At 43.1% G+C, this 25,064-nt stretch overlaps 1 protein-coding gene across 3 annotated transcripts in view; it reads left to right on the top strand.

Moving 5' to 3' along the window:
• EIF2AK4 (eukaryotic translation initiation factor 2 alpha kinase 4) overlaps positions 1-25,064 on the top strand; it is a 97,834-nt gene that overhangs the window by 7,465 nt on the left and 65,305 nt on the right. For 2 of the 3 annotated variants that reach the window (XM_077764697.1, XM_077764699.1), the window contains exons 2-7: positions 5,217-5,329; positions 10,173-10,275; positions 14,529-14,681; positions 17,350-17,430; positions 19,088-19,236; positions 22,269-22,384. In XM_077764697.1, coding sequence (XP_077620823.1) covers positions 5,217-5,329; positions 10,173-10,275; positions 14,529-14,681; positions 17,350-17,430; positions 19,088-19,236; positions 22,269-22,384 — 715 coding nt within the window. The remainder of the gene's footprint in view (positions 1-5,216; positions 5,330-10,172; positions 10,276-14,528; positions 14,682-17,349; positions 17,431-19,087; positions 19,237-22,268; positions 22,385-25,064) is intronic. The other variant, XM_077764698.1, reaches the window with a different exon arrangement.

Here is a 25,064-nt window from a genome sequence, read left to right as displayed (position 1 = left end):
TGTTTTTATTTCTATTCTTATTTTTTTTTAATTTTTTAATGTTTGTTTATTTTTGAGAGAGAGAGCATGAGCAGGGGAGGGGCAGAGAGAGAGGGAGACACAGAATCCCGAAGCAGGCTCCAGGCTCTGAGTTGTCAGCACAGAGCCTGACACGGGGCTCGAGCTCATGAACTGTGAGATCATGACCTGATCCAAAATCAGACCCTTCCTTATTCGACTGAGCCACCCAGGTGCCCCATATTCTTCTTTTTTTTTTTTTAAAGTGAAGATTTATTAATATAAAATAAATTGATCCCCCTCCTACTTTTGATACTGAAGCTTTCTTTAGTATATAATAAAGAGGGAGTAAAAATGTATTTTCTTTTTTCTTTTTTAAAGTAAGCTCCCTATGCCCAACGTGGGACTTGAATTCACGACCCTGAGATCAAGAGTCGCATGTTCTACTGACCGAGCCAGCAAGGAGCCCCCCAAAAAGTATTCTTTTGGCAAAATATGTTAGTGATTATATTGTCTCTCCAAACTTTGTGGCCTGTGAAATGAGAAAGGCTGTGATGGCTCGATCTTGTGGAGAAAGCACTGGTAAAATTGTTAGTCTAGCCTTTCTCTCAATTTTTACGTCTGTAAAATGGAGATCTATAACTGCCCTACTGTGCTGGATTCTTGTTAGAAAATTAGTAACAGTAACACAGCAAAGACTGGTTGGTAAGCTTTACTTCAAAATAATTTCAGCTGGTGTTTGCAGGTAGGGTTAACATATAGATACACAAGATTGACCCTGAATAAGCAACTGTTGAAACTGTATGGCAGGCACATGGAGTTCATTGTATCGTTACCAGCTCTCGTTTGAAATTGTCCACAATAAAAAGTTTTTCCAAAAGTGAGTGTTTAAGAAGACTGATTGGTCAGGGCAATACTCTTTTTTCTTCCTAGCAACTAAGTATCTTAGCTGCACTTAGCAGCTAAATGCTTCCTATGCAAAGTTCTTCTGTCTGGTATATAGAGCAGGGAATGGCTGGCCAGCCCTGGTTAGAGGGGGACCAGGAGGTCTGGAGCCCTGTTAGTTCAGTCTCACGCTCAAACCTTTGAGGCTCCTTCGAGGAAATCCACCAGCCTCTCCCTGCTTTGTCTTCTCTCTCTCTCTCTCTCTTTTATTGCAACTTTATTTTTATTTTTTTTTTATAAATATTTTTATTTACTTCTAGGAGAGAGAGAGACAGCGTGAGCAGGGGAGGGTCAGAGAGAGAGGGAGATACAGACTCTGAAACAGGCTCCAGGCTCTGAGCTGGCAGTCAGCACAGAGCCCGATGCGGGGCTCGAACCCACGAACCGTGGGATCATGACCTAAGCGAAAGTCGGACGCTTAACCGACTAAGCCACCCAGGCGCCCCTCTTTTATTGCAACTTTAAATGCTAGTTTTATTTACTGCTAAATGTACAAAGGACACCAGTTCAATACTATGCAGTAAAACAGTTACATAAATCCCAATATTAAACAATAGCATATGGAATAAATCTAAAGCAGAGCACCATGTGCCTTCAAAACTGATTAATATCACAGAACACAATTCAGACAATTCTTTTTTTTTTTTTTAATGTTTTTTATTTATTTGTAGGAGAGAGAGAGACAGCGTGAGCAGAGGAGGGTCAGAGAGAGAGGGAGTCACAGACTGAAACAGGCTCCAGGCTCTGAGCTGGCAGTCAGCACAGAGCCTGACGCGGGGCTCGAACCCACAAACCGCGAGATCATGACCTAAGCGAAAGCCGGACGCTTAACCGACTAAGCCACCCAGGCGCCCCACAATTCAGACAATTCTTAAGAAATCTGAAGAGGTCGCTCTGTTATTCTAAAGAAGCGCCCCTTCTCCGGTGTGTCTCTCTTGTGCCCAGGAGCCCTCGCTATCTGCCCTCTGCCAGATCCTAATTTTGTCTCTTTCCAGTTCTTCTGTAATATTCCCATGGACATCTCACATGCTCGAGTATCTCTCCTCTTTAAAGACACGGCAAGAGATTCCTCCCTTGATTTCACATCCTCCTCTGTCTGTGGCCCCATTCGTTGTGCACTTAATGCCCAAACCCAAACTCCGTTGAAGGACTTGTCTAGACTTACCGAGTCCTCTTCCCACCTCGCGTTCACTCCTCATCACACCAGGGTCTGCGTTCGGTGCCTGTGGAGTCTGCTCTTGTCAAGGTCACCTACAGCCCCGCGTTACGCCAGCAGTGGATGCTCTCAGCCCTCCTCCTCCTCCACCTCAGGAGCATCTGGACAAGACACTTCCCTTCTGTTTCCGCCCTGGAGGCCCAGTCTTTTTGTCCACTTTATCTCAAATACACCTTCTTTCTCCTTTGCTGCCAACACAGGCTCAATTGTTACAGTAGCTTTTGGCTTGTGCTCTTACTCTACCTTCTTCATTCCTTACTCAGCCACCAAAGTGATCTTTCAAAATATGTGTTAGGTCCTATCATTCCCATCTTAAAACCCTGACAGATATTTTACCCGGCTGACAAGGCCCTTTGTGACCCATCACACCTGTTTGACTTGGTTTCCCCTCTCCCGCTTATGTTCCAGACGCGCTGGCCTCCCTTTGGTTTTTGGAACACATCAACTTCTTGCTCACCTTGAACCTCTTGACGTGCCCTTCCCTTGTCTGGAATCCTCCATCTCTGGCTTGTCTCAGCTTAAGTGCGGTTTCCTCGTATAGGTCTTCCTCATGCCCGACACGTCCAAGTATGTTCCCTCACGCCCTCACTGCCGGTCACTTTCTAATTAGAGTGTAGGGTGTAGGGAGACAAGATTTACTTTTGTCCGCTCAGGGGTCTCTGGCTAGATCTGAGAATTTAATTGGTAGGAGATGAGAGATTAACAGAAAAATGGCATACAGATTTTTACATGTAGACAGGAAACCCCATAGGTAAACAAAGACCCCAAGAAGTGGCCAGGCCTACGTGTTTAGATGGTAGGTTGAACAGAGAGGCAGATGTGGGAAATGTTAGTTAACATATCTGGGCAGACTGAAGAAAGACAAGAGTCTTTTTACCAAGTTCTGTTTGTACAGAAATCTCTCAGCCTCAATATTCTTGTCTCTGGTAATGAGAAGATTTCCTTCTTCTCGATATAGGAGGGCATCTTTAACATGAGAGTTTTATCGCCTGCTTTCTGGAAGAAAAGAGGTTGGAGGGGCCTTTCTTGCACCTTCTGTTTTTAAGAATCCTTAGCTCAAACTGATGCTTCTGCCAAAGTGGGGTATTTTGGGGTGGCCTATTCCGTCACCCTTCAAGTACATCACACCTCCTCGGCCGCACTTTCTGACCTTGAATTTACGTGTTTATAGTTTGTTTTCCCGAGTTCGGTGACACCTGAAAGCAACCACGTCTGTTTCCTCACGTCTGTGTGCCAGCAGCGCCCGACAGAGCAGCCCCCAATAAGAGTGGGTGATGAGGCGCGATGGGTGAATGAGTAGATGACAGACCTCCTGACTCACGGGGTGTTTAACCCTTCCCAGGACCACGTGCGCAGAATTGTGCTTTCCCAAGCCTTTCTGCAGCCTTCAGCAAGGATTTGGATAAAGCCACAGGGAAAACTAACCTTACATACGGAGAATGGATGAGAATTTTGTTTATTAAATAATTCAGGGTATCGTAGGTTGTAAATATATGTTAGAATTTAGTGTTGCTGAGAGCTTTCTTGCCCCTAAAAGAATATTTATGCCTTTTCTGGGAAATGTGGGATAATGTCACGTTTTCCCTTTTTGCCTTGGCTCCCTGTATGTTTCAAGACCAAGTCAAGGCTCACACAGCAGCTCAGGATTGGCACTAACGAGAGAGCAGCTAAGGAGAGAGACACAGATTTGGGAGTCAGGGTTGGATCTGAAATCCAGCCTTGTTGCTCTGTATCTCTGGGCAGAAAACGGAAACTTTCTGAGCCTGAGCTGCCTGCTCTGTAGAACGGAGATGGGGCCTGCCCGGCAGAGTCGGTGAGGTGCCCGGACCAGGAGAGTACACGTTTTTTCCCTCAGCGTCCCTTCTCGCGGGATGTATAGATACTATCAGCTGCCTCAGACCGTATTTGGAAAAAGCACATTTAATAAGTTAAAGAACAGTAATTAGAATATTAAGTTATTTGGCGAAAAGCAGTCGAGTGAAAGCGTGTCCAAGTTAGAAGAGGCATCAGATTTCCATGATAAGGTTTTCACTTGTTAGTATCTCATTATTCAAATTCCAACTGAAATTCCTCCAGCTCAAGAGGCCCCTGACAACACCTGACAATATTTTTATATAAATATAAAAAATATTTATNACGAACCGCGAGATCATGACCTAAGCGAAAGTCGCACGCTTAACCGACTAAGCCACCCAGGTGCCCCAAAAATATTTATATATTTTTTAATGTTTACTTTTGAAAGAGAGAGAGCGCACAGGGGAGGGGCAGAGTGAAGTGGGGGGGACCGAAGATCTGAAGCAGGCTCTGGTGCTGATAGCAGAGAGCCTGATGCAGGGCTAGAACTCATGAACTGCGAGATCGTGACCTGAGCCGGGGCTGGATGCTTAACCAGTAAGCCACCCAGGCGCCCCTGCCTTATTTTCTTTCCAGCACTCATCACTACTGAGAACACTCATTTGCCTTCTTATCCATATTGGCCAGTTGGGCGCATGTCTGTCTGAATTTACCCCTGTACTCCTAACCTCTAGATCAGTACTCATGCATAATCATATGGACGGCACTCAGTAATGTCTATTGAATGAATGGGAGCTACATGGAATGTTTTTGTTCATTCCTTAGATAACTTTGGAAGGGGAAAATGCAGTCTCTCTGGCACAGGTTTTGTTTTTAAACCACGCTTTAGGAGGGGCGCCTGGGTGGCTCCGTCTGTTGAGCATCTGACTTTGGCTCAGGTCATGATCTCACGGTTCGTGGGTTCGAGCCCCGCGTGAGGCTCTGTGCTGACAGGTAGCTCAGAGCCTGGAGCCTATCTTTGGAGTCTGTGTCTCCCTCTCTCTCTGACCTCCCCTGCTCACCCTGTTTCTCTCTCTCAGAAATAAAATTAAAAAAATAAAATAAAAATAAACCACACTTTAGGAAAAGATTACTGAATACCTATATAAAAGTATGACAACATATAATATTTAAAAAGTAGAACATTTGAGCTGGATGATCATTATCTTAATTGCTAATGGTTGGCTCTCTTGGGTGGAAAAAACATTTTCTTTTTCTCTTTTAGGTCAATGAGCCCCCTGAAATCAATTTAGTTCTGTACCCTCAGGGCCTGACTGGTGAAGAAGTATATGTGCAAGTGGATTTGAGGGTCAAATGCCCACCAACCTATCCAGACGTGTGAGTACATTTATAAACACCTTTTGATGTGACACCACTTCTCTGTTTTGATGTCATGGAAACTGACATTAATGGTATTTTCTCCTTCCAGCCTCCATTCCATTTAAAATTTCATTTCCTATCACCTATATTTCATCAAAACTACATTAGCAATAAACATTTTTATGAAACCTGTTTCGTAAAAACAGGTAAGTCTGTTTATAGTTGAAGAAGTCACTTCAGATAATGAATATTTGCTCCATGACTAATTATTCTCTTTTTCTCTTGTGTTAATTTTTTTCTTTTGTGATATGTTAATTTTTAGTATATGTGCTGCCAAAGCGAGCACAATGTGATATGTTAATTTTTGTTTAATTCTTCCTATATTGGAAAGAGGAACAGTCTAGAAGAAAAGGATAGGGGCACCTGGGTGGCTCAGTCGGTTAGGCGTCCAACTCTTGATTTCAGCTCAGGTTGTGATCTCATGGTTGTGAGATTGAGCCCCATGTCGGGCTCTGGGCTGAGAGCCTGCTTGCGATTCTCTCCCTCCGTGGCCCTCTTTCCCTCCCCTGCTTGCATGTGTATGTATACGCATGCTCTGTCTCTCTCAAAATATAAATATAAAAAAAAAAAAAGATAAAGGTGTGAGAATCAGTAGAGCCCTTGTATGTTTAGTTTTAAAATATGGTTGGCATTAAAAAAAATAAAAATAAAATATGGTTGGCAAAAACTTAGAGTAGCAGTAGCTTTCTGGGCCTAATAGGAGTTTTACTCCCTGGAGGAAAAAGGAGTTCTGAGTCACCCTGTTACTAGGGCACGGCTGATGAGTCTCTGCTCTGCAGGGCTGGCCCACGCCCTGCGGGGTGTGCTGTATCCCTCACCCTTCCCACTGATGCTAGAAGTGCTGTTCAGTCTGAGAGACAACCACAAAACCCCACCCATTTTCAAACTCCCCTGGAAGTGTAGTGCCTCTGGGTGAGAACCACTGTTAGAGCAGAAGCATTGGCAATCAGTCATCAGGTATTGTCTTTTTTTTTTTTTAATGTTTGTTGAGAGAGAATGAGAGCACGTGCGTACACACACACACACACACAAGTGGGAGAGGGGCAGAGAGAGGGAGTGAGGAGAATTCCAAGCAGCCTCCATGCTGTCAGCATGGAGCCCAATGCAAGGCTCAATCCCACAACCCTGAGATCGTGACCTGAGCTGAAATCAAGAGTCCAACGCTCAACTGACTGAACCACATAGGTGCCCTAAGTATTGTCTTTTTGGAGTATATGTATATTCCGTATATCTTTCCTGAGATATTCCACACAGAAAGGCAGATTGGCTTGGGTGATATTTGTGGTTTGAGCTTATTGTGCAGGATCTAGTGAAGGAAAGTGACAAATAAAAGGAGGCAGCGCCTCACAGAGTGGGTGGTAAATTTATGGGAATTTGTTATCCACACAGGTGACAGAGATGATGAAAATATCAAAAGGTCAAGGTGAGCTTCTTGAGGGGCGCCTGGGTGGCTCAGTCGGTTAAGCGTGCGACTTCAGCTCAGGTCATGATCTCACGGTTCGTGGGTTCGAGCCCCATGTCGGGCTCTGTGCTGACAGCTCAGAGCCTGCAGCCTGTTTCAGAGTCTGTGTCTCCCTGTCTCTCTGACCCTCTCCTGCCTCATGCCATCTCTCTTTCTCTCAGAAATAAATAAAAAACATTAAAAAAAAAAAAAAGATGAGCTTCTTGAATTTAGTAACCCACTTTTGCCTCTAACACTGTGCCTGGAGAAGATATAAGTAGGTTTTTAGAAAGTTAATTAATGAATTAGTTAAAGGGCAATTAAGTTTATGAAAGAAAAATAAGGCAGCATCTGTCTAGGTTTTATTTTCCCTGACACTAAAGAGGTGGTGTCTTTTCTGACAGCTTGGTTTAGTTTTGACACAACTAGCCATGGTTTGTTGTTGTTGTTGTTTTTGTTGTTGTTTGAGAGAGAGAGGGCACAAGTGAGTGGGATGGGTGGGAGGCAAAGAGAAAGGAGGGGTAGAAAAAGAGAGAGAGAGAGAGAGGGAAGCAGGGCTCACCTGATGTGGGGCTTGCACTCACCTGAAGCAGGCTTCGTGCTCACCTGAGCTGGAGCACGAAGCACCCGAAGCTGGCTCGAGCTCATGGTCCGTGCAATCATGACCTCAGCCTAAGTCACATGCTTAAGCAACTGAGCCACCCAGGCACCCCACAAACTAGCCATGGTTATTGCAGACCTCAGGTTAAGGCCTCAGCTCCACATAACTTCAAACCCCAGTTTGAAACCGTACTTCGGATCAACCAGCCATAAATATGGGAGCTCCTTCAACCCTGTCCTCAGGTTTGGGAATTTGTTGGAACAGCTTGTAGAAGGCAGGAAGGCACTTTGCTCAGTTCATTTCCAGCTTACTATAAAGGATAGTAAGGACCCACCAAACAAAAGAGGTATATAGGCAAGGAGGTTAGAGAGGGTTATGGAGTTTCTCTGCCTTCTGGACACTGACAGGTATTCCCTGTGGGCACAGTACCCCTGATTGAGAACCACTGCGCTAGGGGACCATTCTGGTAAATCTTGATGTGTCTAATTGATAAAAATACTATGAGATGATTGATTGATTTTATTTTGAGAGAGAGAGAGCATTCGTGTGTGCCAGTAAGAGAAGGGCAGAGGGAGAGAGAATCTCAGAAAGGCTCCATGCCCAGCACGGAGCCCGACTGGAGGGTGTGATCTCATGACTGTGAGACCATGACCTGAACCAAAATCAAGAGTCAGACACTCAGGGCACCTGGATGGCTCAGGCAGTTGAGTTTCTGACTTTGGCTCAGGTCATGATCTCACAGTTTGTAAGTTTGCGCCCAGGTAGGGCTCCCTGCTGTCATTGCAGAGCCTGCTTCGGATACTCTGTCACCCTCTCTTTCTGCTCCACCACCCCCCACCCCCCACCTCTGTCTCTGCCCCTTCCCCACTTGTGTGCGCTCTCTCCCTGTCTCTCTCTCTCTCAAAAATAAGTAAGCATTAAAAAAAAATTTTAAAAACACACTAAACCGACGGAGTTACCTGGGTGCCCTGGGATGATTTAAGAAACAGCAACGACAACATGGAAATGATTATAAAAGAGCTATAAAGTAGACATTATAATATCAGCTATATAAAGTTATAAATTAAATTACCTGTCAAGGGCATAAAAAACAATAAACATTAATTTTTTAATTATTTATTATTTTTGAGAGAGACAGACAGATAGCAAACAGGGAAGGGGCAGAGGGAGTGGGAGACACAGAATGTGAAGCAGGCTCCAGACTCAAACTCACAGACTGTGAGATCATTACCCGAGCATAGGTCGGCTGTTTAACCGACTGAGCCACCCAGGCACTACAAAATTTTTAAAGTTTAATTAGTATTGTAGATGAGTTTTTCATTATTCTGTTAATATTGATTGCTATATAATGACTGTTGAATTAAAAAGAAGTTATGCAAGGCTCGACTTAAGGGAGCATTCTTATTGTTGGCGATGATGCAGTACAGGAAAACCTTTCTTTTTCTGCAAAATAGTCTTTGATGCCACTGTGAGAGAGTCCTGGGTTAGATGGAGCATACTCAGGACGATATAGCCTTTCTGTTCCTTTTCCCCTATGTATTAAACTCCTTTCTCTCAGATGTCCATCTATCCAAGGAAATAGTGATGTAGAAACCTAGCACATCAAAGCATTGAGAAAACACAGAGGTAGTGAAATAGTAAAGGCTTTGCTAGACTAAAATACCATCGGTTACTTGGAAATGCTTGGTAGGAAGTAGAGTCAGCTTCAGTAAAATTAAAGTCTGATGTCAGTGAATTATTATTGGATATCTATTTAAAGTTTTTTTTTTAATTTTTTTTTTTAATGTTTTATTTATTTCTAGGAGAGAGAGAGAGAGAGACAGCGTGAGCAGGGGAGGGACAGAGAGAGATGGAGACACAGAGTCCGAAGACAGGCTCCAGGCTCTGAGCTAGCTGTCAGAACAGAGCCCGACGCAGGGCTCGAACCCACAAATAACAAGATCATGACCTGAGCTGAAATCAGAGGCTTAACTGACTGAACCACCCGGGCACCCCTGTTATTCGATATCTCTTGACTGGGAACCAATGGGAAGCTGAGAGGTGGCTGTGTACCTCGCACAGAGAGTGTTGAGTCTCGGTTGCACTCTGCAGGGGGACGAAGGGCATGCTGGGCATCCCTGTGGTAGCAGAGTGTGCAGAGCACACACAGGTAGACTCACATGTGTGTGAGTGAGCATTGCCAGCTCATTGGCAATCAGAAGGAGTGACACAACAGGGCACATAGTAGGGGTGCTGGATGGGTCACGGAGGCTTCATCATCAGCTTTTTGGGTTTAAGATTTTATTTTTAAGTAGTCTCTACACCCAACGTGGGGTTCAAACTCACAACCCCAAGGTTAAGAGTCACATGCTTTACCGACGGAGCCAGCCAGGCGCCCCACCTGAGGTTTCTTCTTGCCTGGTTGTGCTTGGCCTGCTTTATGCTAGAGCACACAAACGAGCCCAGAGCACTTGGACTCTTTTGCGGGTGAACTGTGAGAGCTGGGTAATTGTTAGGGGCAAGTCAGGATGGAGCCCAATAAGTCTGGCTCCCTTGGGGTTCCTGCTTCTCTCCCAGGGGCCACAGGTGACCCCATGTCAAGCACTGTGTCAGCAGAGTTGCTGGGACACCGTTGAAATCCTTGGAGGCGAAGGGAAACACCGCTGGGGGTGGAGAGACCTGTATGAACGCCCTGCACCCCAAGGCTGCACTTAGCAGATCCGAACGCAACGAGGCCATCCTTTTTTGGAGTAACTCCTTTTTGTCTTTTTCTTTTCCAGAGTCCCAGAAATAGAGTTAAAGAATGCTAAAGGCCTGTCAAATGAGAGTGTTCATTTGTTAAAATCCCACCTAGAGAAAGTGGCCAAAAAACACTGTGGAGAGGTAAGATATGTTTAACTGGACTTGTACGAGGGCAGTAGAATTCTCATCCACTTCGCTAGCGCTCGCCTTCCTGCCTTTTCACTGGCTCAGAGGCTGTTGCACTGCACCTCAAACTCCAGTTTGACTCCAGTGCTTTGTTTCTTATTGGTATGTACAAAGAGGAACATTGGTAACTGTGTTTCTTTAATTGACAGTTTTTATCAATGATAAGTCATAGAGTGTGTGTATGTTGATGCTTCAGAATGTTTCTGAAAAGAGTCCATGTGACCCTGGCCATCCAGTTCGCACACTTTGGACCTGGCATCATAACCTGATCTTGACTTGAACCTTTACGTTGGAAAATGTTTGCAGACAAGTAATTTCTTTTTTTTTCTTTTTAACTTATTTTGGGGAGAGCGCAAGCAGGGGAGGGGCAGAGAGAGGGGGACAGAGGATTGGAAGCGGGCTCTGCACTGATAGGCTGACAGCAGTGAGCCTGTTGTGGGTGAGATCATGGCCTGAGCTGAAGTCCGATGCTTAATAGACTGAGCCAGCCACTCAGGTGCCCCAGACAAGTAATTTCTTTTTTTTTTTTTTTCCCAGACAAGTAATTTCTAAGCAAACCTTGCAACCTCCCTGTTTCATATCCAAAGAGCTGATTGTTTTCCTTCTTAGTGATTAGCAATATACTCTACTACATTGACATCCCTTTTGTATCTGAGCAATTCCATTTAGTTCAGTACTAAATCTCTTTTAATCTTCTGTTTATCAGAGTATACATGAGCTTCCCCTTGGGTGGTAGGTCACTCTGGAGGGCTAGACTGGGTGACTTCTTAGAGCAGCCCGTTACTCTGGGTTTCTTAGCCCAGATCAGTTCCCTTTAAGTATGACCCATCTTTTCCTTGCATTTGTATAAAATCACGCAGTGTTTGTGCCTAGGCAGCTCATGCCTAAGTATCCCATCCTGTCAAAACTGAGAAGAGTTAAGGAGAGACTTATCCCAAGCCTCGGTGTCTCTTTTGGACTTCTGGTAAACTGGACAGTTTTCCAGTTATGTTCTATAACACAGCAAGTCACAGCAGCACCCCACACCCTGGTACTGTTTCCAAGATCTTCAGTGATTGTTGACCTGTAGAGGTGATTATAGAACCATCCAGATAAAACACTAGTCCCTGGGAATTATCCCAAAGTTTTTTCTAAATAGTCTGATGTCTAACTGAAAAATAATGTGGAAATTATATTGAAAATTCAACTACAGAATCTTCTGGTTTCTTGGATCCATGATGTGTGATTTTTTTTAATTTGGAAAATATTTTTGCTTTATTCTTTACAAGGCAGTGTTATTAATTGGACTCACTGAGCTGTACACTGGACCCCCAGAACTTCTTCATCATCCTATAACCAGAAGTTTGTACCCTTTATCCAACATCTGTGTCCTCCCTTCTCCTACCCCCAGCTCCTGGCAACCACCGCTCTAGTGTCTGTTTTTAGGAGTTTGGCTTGTTTGGATTCCACATATAAGGGAGATCACCCAGTTTTCATCTTTCTCAGTCTGACTTATTTCATTTAGAATAATGCCCTTAAGGTCCATCTCTGTTGTTGCCAATAGCAGGGTGTCCTTTCTCTTGGACAAATTGTGTGTGTGTGTGTGTGTGTGTGTGTGTAACATCTTTATTCATTCATCTTTTNGCCAATAGCAGGGTGTCCTTTCTCTTGGACAAATTGTGTGTGTGTGTGTGTGTGTAACATCTTTATTCATTTGTCTTTTTTTTTAATTTTTTAATGTTTTATTTATTTCTAGAAGAGAGAGAGACAGCGTGAGCAGGGGAGGGTCAGAGAGAGAGGGAGTCACAGACTGAAACAGGCTCCAGGCTCTGAGCTGGCAGTCAGCACAGAGCCCGACACGGGGCTCGAACTCAGGAACCGCGAGATCATGACCTAAGCGAAAGTCGGACGCTTAACCGACTAAGCCACCCACGCGCCCCTATTCATTCATCTTTGATGGACACTAAGATTGTTTTCAAAACTTGGCTATTGTGAATAATGCAGCAATAACATGGGAGTGCAGATATCTCTTCAAGATCCTATTTTCATTTCCTTTGGTGCCCAGAAGTGGGGTTGCTGTATCTCGAGCTTCTGGTTGTCTGTTTTTTTTTTTCTGAGAAATTATGACACTGTTTTTCTGAGCCACTCTCCCACCAACAGTGCACATGGATTCCGTTTTCTCCACATCACTTATTGTCTCTGCTCTTTTTGATGACAGCCATTCTAACAGGTGTGAGTGAAGTGATAGCTCATTGTAGTTTTGATTTGCTTTTCCCTGTTGATGAGTGCTGTTGAGCATCTTTTCGTGTACCCGTTGGCCTTCTGGATGTCTTTGGAAAAAATGTCTATTCAGATCCTCTGCCCATTTTCTAAATGGATTATTTGGGATTCTTTTGGCTGTTTATTTGTATGAGTTCCTTATATATTTTGAGTATTAGCTCTTTATCAGCTATGTGATTTGCAAATATTTCCTCCCATACCATAGGTTCCTTTTTCCTTTTGTTGATGGTTTTCTTTGCTGTGCAGAAGTTTTAGAATTTGATAGAGTCCCACTTGGTGAATTTTGCTTTTGATGCCCTTTGGCATTACGGTGTCCCATGAACCGTGAGATCATGACGTGACCTGAAACCAAAAATTGATTGCTTAACTGACTGAGCCACCTAGGTGCCCCTTGGCTTTCTTTTCACTCAGGATAATTCTCTAGAAGATCCAGATTGTTGCATGTATCAGTAGTTGTTATTTCTTATTACTATGTAGTATTCCATGGTATAGATATATCACTGTTGATTTACCCATCCACCAGGTGAAGGACATCTGAGTTGTTTCTAGTTTTTGGCTGTTAAAAATAAAGCTGTTGAAGGATTCACATACAGGGTTGTGTTTGTTTATTTTTGAGAGAAAGAGAGAGCATAAGCAGGGGAGAGGCAGAGACAGAGAGGGAGACACCAAATCTGAAGTAGGCTCCAGGCTTTGAGCTCTCAGCTCAAACATGCAACATGAGGCTTGAACCCACAAACTGAGATCATGACCTGAGCTGAAGTCAGATGCTTAACTGAGTGGGGCACCCAGGTACCCCTACGGGTTCTTAAAATTTTTTTTAATGTTTTTTAATTTATTTCTGAGAGAGAGAGAGAAACAGCATGAGCAGGGGAGGGTCAGAGAGAGAGGGAGACACAGAATCTGAAGCAGGCTCCAGGCTCTGAGCTGCCTGTCAGCACAGAGCCTGACGCGGGGCCCGAACCCATGAACCGCGAGAACATGACCTGAGCCGAAATCGGAGGCTTAACAGACTGAGCCACCCAGGCGCCCCTGCTGTGGTATCTTTGTTTGACCCTCGAGAGAAAGGTTTATGAACCGCAAGTGAACTGACTTTATATTCTTGTGTACGATGACTTATTACGAATCATCACCGTCTCAAGTCCCTTTAGAAATAAGAATGTTTAAACTGCTTTATTGTAATTGAGGAAAAAGAAATTCGAGAGTGGTGGTCCTCATCTGCAGACGGAGCTTGGCATTCTTGACCTCTTTGGGGTTGGGGTTGGTGTGGTTAGTGTGGAGTCCCAGAGACCCTTGTTCTGTGAGTTTACCAACCTTCGGTGTGATTTGTGACTCCTGGAGGTACAGGAAAGTGGCTCCTGTGCGTGCATAAAGAGTGTCTGAGAGGGGAGCATTTTTCACTCTGGTACTATCCATGAATGCTTCCCTAAGTGGTATGAAATGCTTTTTTAGTATTGATCAGCCTCCCACTGACCTGTTATTAGCAGGGAGAGAGTGAGGCCTCGAAGTATTTTCCCCTGTACCTCAGAGAATGTTTTCAGTGCACCGTATGGACACGTGAAGGCTCTCAAGCCGGTATTGATTTTTCGGCTGTCGTTATGTAGGTAGGTTTTCTAGCTGGGAAGGTATTTTATTTTCATGCAGTGGTGAATATTTTATCAGATTTATTTGTAGAGAAAAATATTTTTATCAGGTTTATTATACAGAAAATGCCAATAAAGTTGAGTAGGACTGTAAAAGAAAAGTGAAGCTTTTTCTTTGTCTCGTGAGCTCTGTGAAAGCTTCTCCTGCCACGGCTGCATCGTATACACCTAATTCAGAACATGGCCTGACAAAGTGAGTGTCACCGTTGTCAGCGGGCCTCTGATGTCTGCCTGCCTTCTGTTGTCTCCTTTGGGCCCTGGCTTCCGGTCAGTTGACCATTTGTGGTTGATTTTCATCTGCATGTTTAGGTGATGATATTCGAACTGGCCGACCACGTGCAGTCGTTTCTCAGCGAGCATAACAAGCCCCCTCCCAAGTCTTTCCATGAAGAAATGCTGGAAAGGCAGGCTCAGGAGGAAAAGCGGAGGCTGTTGGAGGCCAAGCAGAAGGTAGAGCAGGAGGTAAGACCCTTGTCCCTACTGGCAGCCGAGCCCGGAAGTCTGCGAGCCCCTCTGTGTTCTGACTCTGTCTCTGCCTACACAACTTACCTTTATTTAAAAAAAAAAATTTTTTTTTTAATGCTTATTCATTCTTTGAGAGACAGAGCACAAGCAGGGAAGGGGCAGAGAGAGAGAGAGGGAGACAGAATCTGAAGCAGGCTCCAGGCTCCCAGCTGTCAACACAGAGCCCTACGTGGGGCTCAAACCCACGAACCGTGAGATCATGACCTGAGCTAACATTGGACGCTTAATCGATTGAGCCACCCAGGCGCCCTAGGAATTGACTGAGTTTATAGGCTATTTTCTTCTTCTGTGGGACAAGTATCCCCTGCCCAAATGAGTAGCAAAAGCCAGAGATTGAATTTTTTTTATGTTCACTAAATGTACTTTTTTCTTTAATCTATTTGCACAAGTATGTACACACATACTTGTGTGTACACAAGTACACAGGAATGTACACAGGAATGTGTGTTATTTTTAAAATCTTTTAATCAAAGAAAATAAAACATATCTAAGTTTCTTGATTTTTAACTTTTTTTTTTCTATTTAGTATTTTAATCAACTTACCTAGAACTTATTTTGGTGTGGGTTATAAAAACGAGCGTCCTAAGTTTTTTTTCCTCCAGACATTTTTTTTCTTAGTTGATTTGTAGCATTTTATAGTGTGCCTTAACTCTATATGTTCTATTCTATTTGTTAATTATGTATTTTGTTCAGTTTTTTTTTTTTTTTTGCGAGCCCCTACCGCTCTGAATTACTGTATCTTTTATAATAATTTAATTTCTGAAACGTCAAGCCCCCCTTTCCTCATCTTCCATTATGTATACTTTTCTTTCTTCCTCAGCCATTCTCACCCACTTACCTTACAGGTGAACTGCAGAATTTTTCGCTCACTATCGAAACAAACTCTCTGCACTAGACTTATATATTCATTTAGGAAGAAGTGACGTCTTGACAATATTCAGACTTCCTATCCAGGAATGTTCTCCATTTATTTTTATCTCTTGGTGAGGCTTTCTAGTTTTCTTCCTGTAGATGTTACTATGTTACTATTTCTTTTTTTTATGTTTATTTATTTTTGAGAGAGAGAGACAGAGGCAGAGCTTGAGGGGGAGGGCCAGAGAGAGAGGGAGACACAGAATCCAAAGCAGGCTTTAGGCTCTAAGCTGTCAGCACAGAGCCTGATGCTAGGCTCGAACCCACGAACTATGAGATCATGACTTCAGCCGAAGTCAGATGTTTAATTGACTGAGCCACCCAGGCGCCCCCTGATACTACTATTTCTTGCAGTTACTTCTAGGGTTTTGTTATTTTGCTTTTCTTAGGTTATTACTCCTGGTTTTGAGAGTTTTTCCCCCTTCATTTTGTTCATCCTGTGCTTATGTTAACACCATTAGTTACTTCTTACCTCCTATTTAATTGTGTAGGGGCGCCTGGGTGGCTTAGTCGGTTGAGCGTCCGACTTTCGCTTGGGTCATGATCTCGCGGTTTGTGGGTTCGAGCCCCGCGTCGGGCTCTGTGCTGACTGCTAGCTCGGAGCCTGGAGCCTGTTTCAGTCTGTGACTCCCTCTCTCTCTGACCCTCCCCTGCTCACGCTGTCTCTCTCTATCTCCTAGAAATAAATGAAAAATATTAAAAAAAATAAAAATAAAAATAATTGTGTAGCCTAGTTATCATTTAGGAAGGTACATTTTTATTAGATAGTGAATATTGAGCTAACAATCTTAATTTGGTATTCTGTTTACCTATAAGTTTTGGGTATTTTTTTTCCTTTTGTATTATTGCTGATACAGTTCTTGGTAAGTCTTTTAACAGTTTTGATATCTATACTGGAATTTTATATATTGTTTATTATTAATATTTTTATTTTAGAAAGAGCTTAAGTAGGGGAGAGTGGCAGTGGGAGAGAGAGAGAATTTTTTTAATGTTTAATTTTTGAGACGAGAGCACAAGCGGTGGGGGGGGGGAAGTGAGGAGGACAGAGGATGTGAAGAGAGCTCTATGCTGACAGCAGCTAGCCCCATGTGGGGTTTGAACTCACTACACCTGGAATTTTAGGGGACTCATAAAAAAATACCCACTATTTTTCTCAACCTTAATTCGGATCCACTTGAGCAATAGATATAGGAGTCAAATGGATGGAGATCAAAATGCCACTTTTAATAGTGAGCAAACTGGAGATGCAGCTGAAGGTCTATATAGCAGGTGGGGAGAGTGCCTGGGCCATTGCTATCCCTGCTCAAGGCCCTGAAGACAGCTCAGCCCACCTCCACCACGCTGGCCCTGCACCCCTGTGGCAGAGGGCAGACCCAAATGCATATTCTCCATGGACAGGCAGACAGCAAAGAGGAGGGACTAGGTCAAGGTGGGGAGAAGTGGGAGGCCAATGGCGAGGCGGTAGTGGACGTCTTTCTCCATGGAAACATGAAGTGTGGGAGTCCCTGCCCCTCCCATGGTCTTGAAATTGCCTAAGACCTGCTAAAACTGGCCTGACTACAGTTTGTGGTCAGGTTCTGCATATTCAAGCCTTTTAGGAAAGGAGGGCTTGAATGACAGAAATGCAAAAGGTTTTTTTGTGGTTGTAGGATCTGGGTTTCAGAGATCTTGATGGCAGTGTGATTTCTTTCAGCAACGTGAGATTCTTCATGAGATTCAGAGAAGGAAAGAGGAGATGAAAGAAGAGAGAAAAAGGAAAGAAATGGCTAAACAGGTACTCTATCAGCTGTACCATAGTAAAACATTCTACATTTTGTCAAACGTGAAATGTTGTCATTTCCACTGATGATGGTTTCTTCTCCTGTGTTAGTAATGGTAGTAAAGCTGAAAATGAAGCACTAAAAAAAAAAATCCCCCAAGTAGTATTCATTGTGTATTTTATTTTTTATTATTTTTTTTAAGTTTGTTTATTTCAAGATAGAGAAAGAGAGAGTGGACGAAGGGCAGAAAGGGAGAGAGAGAATCCCAAGCAAGCTCCGTACTATCATAACAGAGCCTGAAGCGGGCTGGAACTCATAAATTGCCAGGTCATGACCTGAGCCAAGATCAAGCGTTGGATGCTGAGACACCAGGCTGCTCCCGTTGTGTATTGTAGATTCCCCAAAGAGGAAGCAAAACTTAGAGTTGTGTGTTACCTGTAGATGACACGGGCTGATGGAATACTTTATCAAGTTCGTCCAGGGAGAGCAGAGATCAAAGCTTTGATAATTAACCCAGACTGGAATTGCTTTTTTTCTTTTTTAATTCTTAATAAGTACTTACTTATTAAGTACTTATTAAGTACTTATTAAAATACAACTGTTCAACTGAAGAGTGAGTGGAAATCATATGGTTCTGCTGGAGATTTCATTCAGTGATGGAAAAGAAGGATCCCACAGGGCAGGTTGAGAAAGCAAGTGGTGGAAAAGGATAAAGCCCTTTTCCCTCGATTTTTCCTGAATGCAACTTGGTCACAAAACCAATTTCACACATTTGGAGAAATCCAGAGAAAAGTTTACATGTTCCATTTTGTAGAATTGGGGCCTTTTACTTACAGACAACTGTGGGGGGTGTTGGGAGGAGGCACTGATGTATAAGGAAGGAGCACCTGGCTTAAAGCTTTGGCATTTTCACTGCCGGCTCTGTGACCTTGACAGGTGGCACAAATGTGACTCAGTTTTCCTCATCCCTTAAAATGGGGCTGATGATGCCTCCCTTCCTTTTCATGTAGTTATTCCCAGAGATAAATGTCCTCTGTGAAAGTACAGAGCCGTACACAAATGTAAGATAGGACTCTTTCCTCCAGCTCTGTCTTGCTCCAATCCACCTGCCCGCCAGCGTTCTCTGAATATCTCCTCCTCCTTACCCCCTCTTGCTTTTCTCCCTAACTTTTCATGCATCTTCTGAGAGTCTGAGTGTATTCATTTATAAAGTTCACCTTCTCTTGAAACTATAGCCCTGGCCTTCAGTTCTTGAACCAGTATATATATGGATGTTAAATTTTTTTTTAATTTTTTAAAATGTTTTATTTATTTCTGAGAGAGAGAGACAGAGAGACAGGTGTGCACAGGGGAAGGTCAGAGAGAGAGGGAGATACAGAATCTGAAATAGGCTCCAGGCTCTGAGCTAGCTGTCAGCACAGAACCTGACGCGGGTCTTGAACCCACGGACCGTGAGATCACGACCTGAGCCGAAGTCGGATGCCTACCCGACTGAGCCACCCAGGTGCCCTGGATGTTAAATTTTTAAAAGTTAAGTTCAACTTTATTCCAGTAGAAAGCATTCAGCTTAAATAAAGTTTGCACTCTTCTGCTGAATTAATGATTAGGTACAGGAATTGTCTCTTATTTATGACATCTAGCTAATGTAGGTTTTACTTTTCTATGTTCTAGGAGCGTTTGGAAATTGCAAGTTTGTCAAACCAGGATCAAAACTCTAGGAAAGACCCGGGAGGACATAAAACAGGGCCCCTTCTACGTGGAGGCTCTCCCGACTTCGTAGGAAATGGTAAACCTCGGACCAACTCCTCTGGAAGGTCTAAGTAAGTCCCCAGGATTTCTGATCTGGAATGAGAAGGTTGTAGAAGAAAGAAAATAACTTGTAGTGCCATGTGTTGGAATTTTCACATAAGAGTTTTAGTAACTCTTTCAAAACCTGTAAATCTTTTTGGTTTTTTTAGTTTATTTATTTTGAGAGAGAGTGAGAGAGGGTAAGTGGGACAAGGACAGAGGAAATGGGAGAGAGAGAGAATACCAAGCAAGCTCCATGCTGTCAGTGCAGGTCCCAATGTGGGGCTTGAACTCAGGGAATATGAGCTCATGACCTGACCTGAAACCAAGAGTCAGATGCTTAACTGACTGAGCCACTCAGGGGCCCCATTGCTACTTTGCTACTTGGCTTTTTTTTTTTTTTTTAATCATCGTTCCTTCTTTTTTCAGGTATCAAGGGCTTAGACACCTGATTTAGTCTTCTAAAATTGAATTGTCTCTAACTCTCCGTCTTTTATAAGACGTAGTTAATAACATTTGGGGGGCACCTGGGTGGATCAGTCTGTTGAGCGTTTGACTTTGGCTCAGGTCATGATCTCAGGGTTCGTGTGTTCGAGCCCCATGTTGGGCTCTGTGCTGACGGCTAGCTCACAACCTGGAGCCTGCTTCAGATTCTGTATCTCCCTCTCTCCCTGGCCCTCCCCTGCTCATGGTGTCACACGCTCTTTCTCTTTCAGAAATAAATAAAACATTAAAAAAAACACCTCAATGCTGGACAAGTCCAAATTAGACAGTATGAGCACCCAGTATATAGACATCTCTTGGGGTGAAAACAGGAACCATCAATGACACTGGATTTTTCCTCTTTATCCCTTCTCTTAGAACTTTGTGTGATTTACTTTTTGTCTTTCAGGATTGTTATTGCTGTTAAACAGTCTATTCTGTTTGTGCCACGTTTATTGTTTTCTTGACACTTTCACTTTTATTTATTTATTTTTAAAAATTTTTAATGGTTTTATTTTATTTTTGAGAGAGAGAGAGAGAGAGAGGAGAGAGCACAATCTGAAGGAGGCTCCAGGCTCTGAGCTGTCAGCACAGAGCCTGATGTGGGGCTCAAACTCAAGGACTGTGAGATCATGACCTGCGCCGAAGTCGGATGCTTAACCAGCTGAGTCACCCAGGCGCCCTAGACACTTTCACTTTTAAAGTTATCTCTATTCTTCTTTCAATCCTCATGATACATCTTTTCTTACTAAAACTCGTAACCTTCTCATTGTGTTTGTACTCAACAGTCATGATGTCATGATTAACATTCTAAAGCACCTTTAAACCAAGCATTTGCACACTGTAAACAACTTAAAGATGACCCAGGCTAAGATGTGTTAGCACCATCTGTTGGAGGGAGGAGAGCAAATGTAGAGGTGCTCCAGGATAATTTATGTTAAAAAGCCTACCATCACATTTTAAACCTTTGCTTTTATGTTTTTCTCCCTAAATTTCAGTGTGCCCTTGATTGCACAAAGAACTTTAGAAGTAGACATTTAAACAGAACTACAGTGTATCTGCCATTCCCTAGTGTTTAGAATTTGTAAGACACAGATGTGATATGAGAGACTCCAATCTTAATAGGTCTTGTCAGCAGTGTGGGAGGGGCGGGGAGTAGGGAAGTCATGTAGAGGAGTGTATCGTGTGTCTCAGAGAACATTGGTGATGACCTGACAGGGCAGGGGAATTGAAGAGGAGAGGCTGGCACTCGGAAATCCACTACACTTGAGAGATCTAGGGGCTCGGGGAGGCTCACATGTTTCTGACTAGAGACTAAAAGAACCAGACTGGAGTGGGTGGGAGAGTGATGGCAGTTTTATTGAATTTGCAGTAGCATGAGGAGTAAAGAGAAGGCACAGAAGTAGAGACAGCCAAGTGTAGTCCTTTGAAAGGGAAGAACCAGAGGGGTTGGGAGCAGGATTGAGGAAGAGGAATGTGGACCTTGGAGAGAGCTCTAGTCTGAGGGGAAGGAGCCTAGATGGAGGGGCAGATTGAACATAGAGGAGAGAGCGACGAGCTGATGGACCACGATCTCAGAGAGACTCTAGAGAATGGAACTGAGGAACAGAGTCACTGTCCTTCAGTACCTGGGAAAAAGAAAGAACAGTGCAGATGCCAAGAAGCATTATAGGTGCAATGATAGAGTGGGCTTCACTGCTCATTGCTCTGTGTTCTTGGTGAAGGTAGAAGTCAAGGTCATGCTCATTGCTTTGCACAAGAGGCCACTTTCCAGAGATCTGTCCTTGTGCCTCGTCAAAGCATTTCGTACAGGTGTCTAATCCTGACCGTCTCTCCTTTGCCTCTTTTCCTGCAGCATCTACCAGTTGATTGATTTATATTTATATGTCCCAATTATTATTTTTGTGTTATAATCTAGCACCCCATCTATTACTTGCTCGGAAAGAAAGCAGGGAAAGATGGTGGGCTTTGAACATTTTGGAGAAGTCATAAAGGGGATTGGCTGAGCGTATCTATCAAAGACAAGTGAGACAATGAGTGAGAGTATGTAGTGGTTGGGGACCCAGCTGGAGGCTAGGAATTTGTAGTGCTCCATCCACCCCGTCTGCAGCTTCCTCCAGTTGTGCAGGTGTATGGGAATGCAGAGATGTGGGGTCAGTGTGGGACTGAGCTAAATCATGGCTGTAGAACTTCTGTGATGATGGAAACGTTCCCAGTCAGTGCTGTCCAAGATGGTAGCCCACTAGTCACTTGTGGCTGTTGAGTGCTAAAATTTGGCTACTGCAGTTGAATAACTGAATTTCTAATTTCATTTTAATTAGATCTAAATAGCCACATGTGGCTAGTAACTACCATAATGGACAGCACAGATCTCAAGTTGGGTTTGTAGAGTTCGTATGGAGAACACCTCAATGGAGTGGGGGTGGGGGTTGAACAACATTCCCATTAGCACTTCACCTGAATTCCTAGTAGAGATAGACGCTAGACAGTGAATGGGCTAGTAAACAGAAGAAAATGAAAGGGCAAGAACTTCCTGTGTTCATCTTAGGTTACAAGAAATCGTCCACATTTATTTTTTAAGGCGAGAACGTCAGTATTCTGTATGCAGTAGTGAAGATTCTCCTGGCCCTTGTGAAGTCCTGTATTTTTCTGTGGGTGGTCCTGAGCAGCTCATGGTTTACAAAGGGAAATGCACTGGTGAGTAAGCTTGCTAAGTTCATTGTAGTTATTCTAACAAAAGTTCACCATGAAAGAACAGAGTAGAATAGAATGTGTCGTCTAAACCAGTGTGGTCGAGGGAGGTCTATTAAGTCCGTAAGTCATTCTGGTTCCCATCACCTAATGACCAAAATGAGAAAGCAGTTAGGGTTCCCTGTGTCAGATGGAAATAAAAGACCTAATCTCCTAGAAATGTTGTTAGATTCAAGATAATGTAAAATTTGTCATTTTTATAATGAGTTGAGCTTTTTGAAACCAAAGCGCTTGAACTGTGAATCAGTAGAATTTTGTATCCTGCACATCAGTTGCTGATAAGATGTGTGTAACAAAATGCGTTCTAGTGCCCCTTAACTTTCATGACCCAAGTCTAAGTTTTTAAAGATGGTATCCATCTGAATAGTATGTTTCTCTTGGCAATTGTTTATATTAAAGTCACACTTTCATTATCTACTTTTTTGCCCTAAATATAAATCTTTTATCAGCCATACAGATACAGCCATTACTTGGTGTAGGGATCACTGGCATACAGTGAATCTGACAATTTAATTTTCAGTCTCATGAATATTTTTTTTTAATGTTTTATTTATTTCTAGGAGAGAGAGAGAGAGAGAGAGAGACAGCGTGAGCAGGGGAGGGTCAGAGAGAGAGGGAGTCACAGACCCGAAACAGGCTCCAGGCTCCGAGCTGGCAGTCAGCACAGAGCCCGACACGGGGCTCGAACCCACGAACCGCGAGATCATGACCTCAGCGAAAGTCGGACACTTAACCGACTAAGCCACCCAGGCGTCCCTAGTCTCATGAATATTCTTAACTGAAGCTAATAGTCAAATTATCCAAATGGAGTTTACTTTCTTTTGGTGTCTTTTTCCCTTTAAGGAGCTACAGATAAGTGGGGTAGTCTCCAGGGAGCAGGCAGCAGATAGAGGGAGAAAACACCGAGTATCCAAATAGTCTGTGAACTGGACACTTAACCTTGGGTGACGGAACGCAGCCTGAACCTCACCGGACTGTGTGGATACAGAGCGTGCCATATTCACACAAAGAAGCCATTTAGGCAGGTTCACGACCTTGAACCTAAGACGCCCTTGACTCAGGCATTTTAGACTTCCAAACTGGCAACATAAAACTCAATGCTTTCAATAATCTGGGGAAATCAGGAAGGCAAATTAATCCAGTTGCTTATTACCTTAGCTCGGTCTCACTGGTACCCATTAGACCGATATACCTTAGTTAATACCCTCATTAGGAGACACTTTTGCAATCAGAACTTTTTTTATATAAAACCATTGAGTAAATTATTTATTTTGCTTTCCACAACAGGTCTAATTTTTTAAATGTATCCTGATGTTCTATGAAATGTTTTTATAAAAGGTGAACTAGTTGGCATTTGTTTTCAACTTAAAGCTGTTAGAAGCAGAGAATGCTGAGGGATAAAGCTATAGAAATCATCTGTACAAATGACCATTAACACATAATAGAGGCTCAGTGGGAATTCTGCTGGTAACCTGTTTACCTTTAGCCTCATTGCAGTGTGTTCTTTTATCCCTTTTATTACCCCCGTCACAAAAAAGTGACAAGAGGAGAGTGGTGATAACAAAATTATACTCCAAAAAATACAAATTCCAACCAGCAATTATGAGATACCCACCTGGTTCCAGTTGAGGAGGCAAATATTGTAAGACATTGTACCGAGTAATGCACACATCTAAGTAGACTTTGTGTCAAGAACATCACACTCCATCCCATAAACATTTTAATATGTGTTTCCCAATGTGTATTCCATAGGTTGCTTCCTTTGGTTGACAAATTCTCAAACATCAAAGTCATTTTCCTTCTTAGGCTGAGAATGCCATGAATTATTTATAACCAACATAACCGATATTTTAATTAGAATGTCTTAAATTGTCAGGATTTCTATGAGATAAAAACTGCCTCTCAGATCAAAAGTCTAGGTGAACTAGTTACCTTTGTTAAGACCACTTGTCTTGTAAATACAGGTTACTTTTCATTTTCAAGTGGAAAAAAATAATTATTTTTTCTTTAAAACATTTTTTTATTTATGAAGACAGTGTAGTGTCATGGAAAGATATTATTTATACACTACAAGAAAAAGAGAAAATACTGTATGTCAGCAGTTCTCAACCGAGGGCATTTTTGTCCCTTGGGGGACATTTGGTGCTGCCTGGACATATTTTTGATGGTTAAGATTATGGTAGGGATGCTGCTGGCATCTAGTGGGTAGAGGCCAGGGATACTGCTTAACATCTTACAGTGCACAAGACAGCCCTTTTCAACAAAAGATCTTAGTCAAAAATGTCCACAGTGTCAAGGGTGAGAAACCCTGTTATATATGCTTTAATTTGGTAGATGAGGAAAAAAAAGAATAGAGGGAGTAGGAAGAGAAAAAAAAAAAACAAGAAAAAAACCAAAATGGTGATATTGTAGGTGATCCTTTTCTCCATTTCCAATTTTTTTGGTAATTTTCTATTACAGTCTTTTTTTTTTTTTTTTTTTTAACATTTATTATTGAGAAACAGAGAGACAGAGGATGAACAGGGAAGGGGCAGAGAGAAGGGGAGACACAGAATCCGAAGCAGCCTCTGGGCTCTGTGCCAGCTGTTAGCACAGAGCCTGACGTGGGGCTCTAACCCATAAACTG

Source organism: Crocuta crocuta, unplaced genomic scaffold (assembly GCF_008692635.1).
Source record: "Crocuta crocuta isolate KB4526 unplaced genomic scaffold, BGI_CrCroc_1.0 scaffold102, whole genome shotgun sequence".
In the NCBI taxonomy this organism is placed as follows: domain Eukaryota; kingdom Metazoa; phylum Chordata; class Mammalia; order Carnivora; family Hyaenidae; genus Crocuta; species Crocuta crocuta.
Note: the sequence above shows the minus strand (reverse complement) of the source record. Positions and strands in the feature narration are given on the sequence as shown.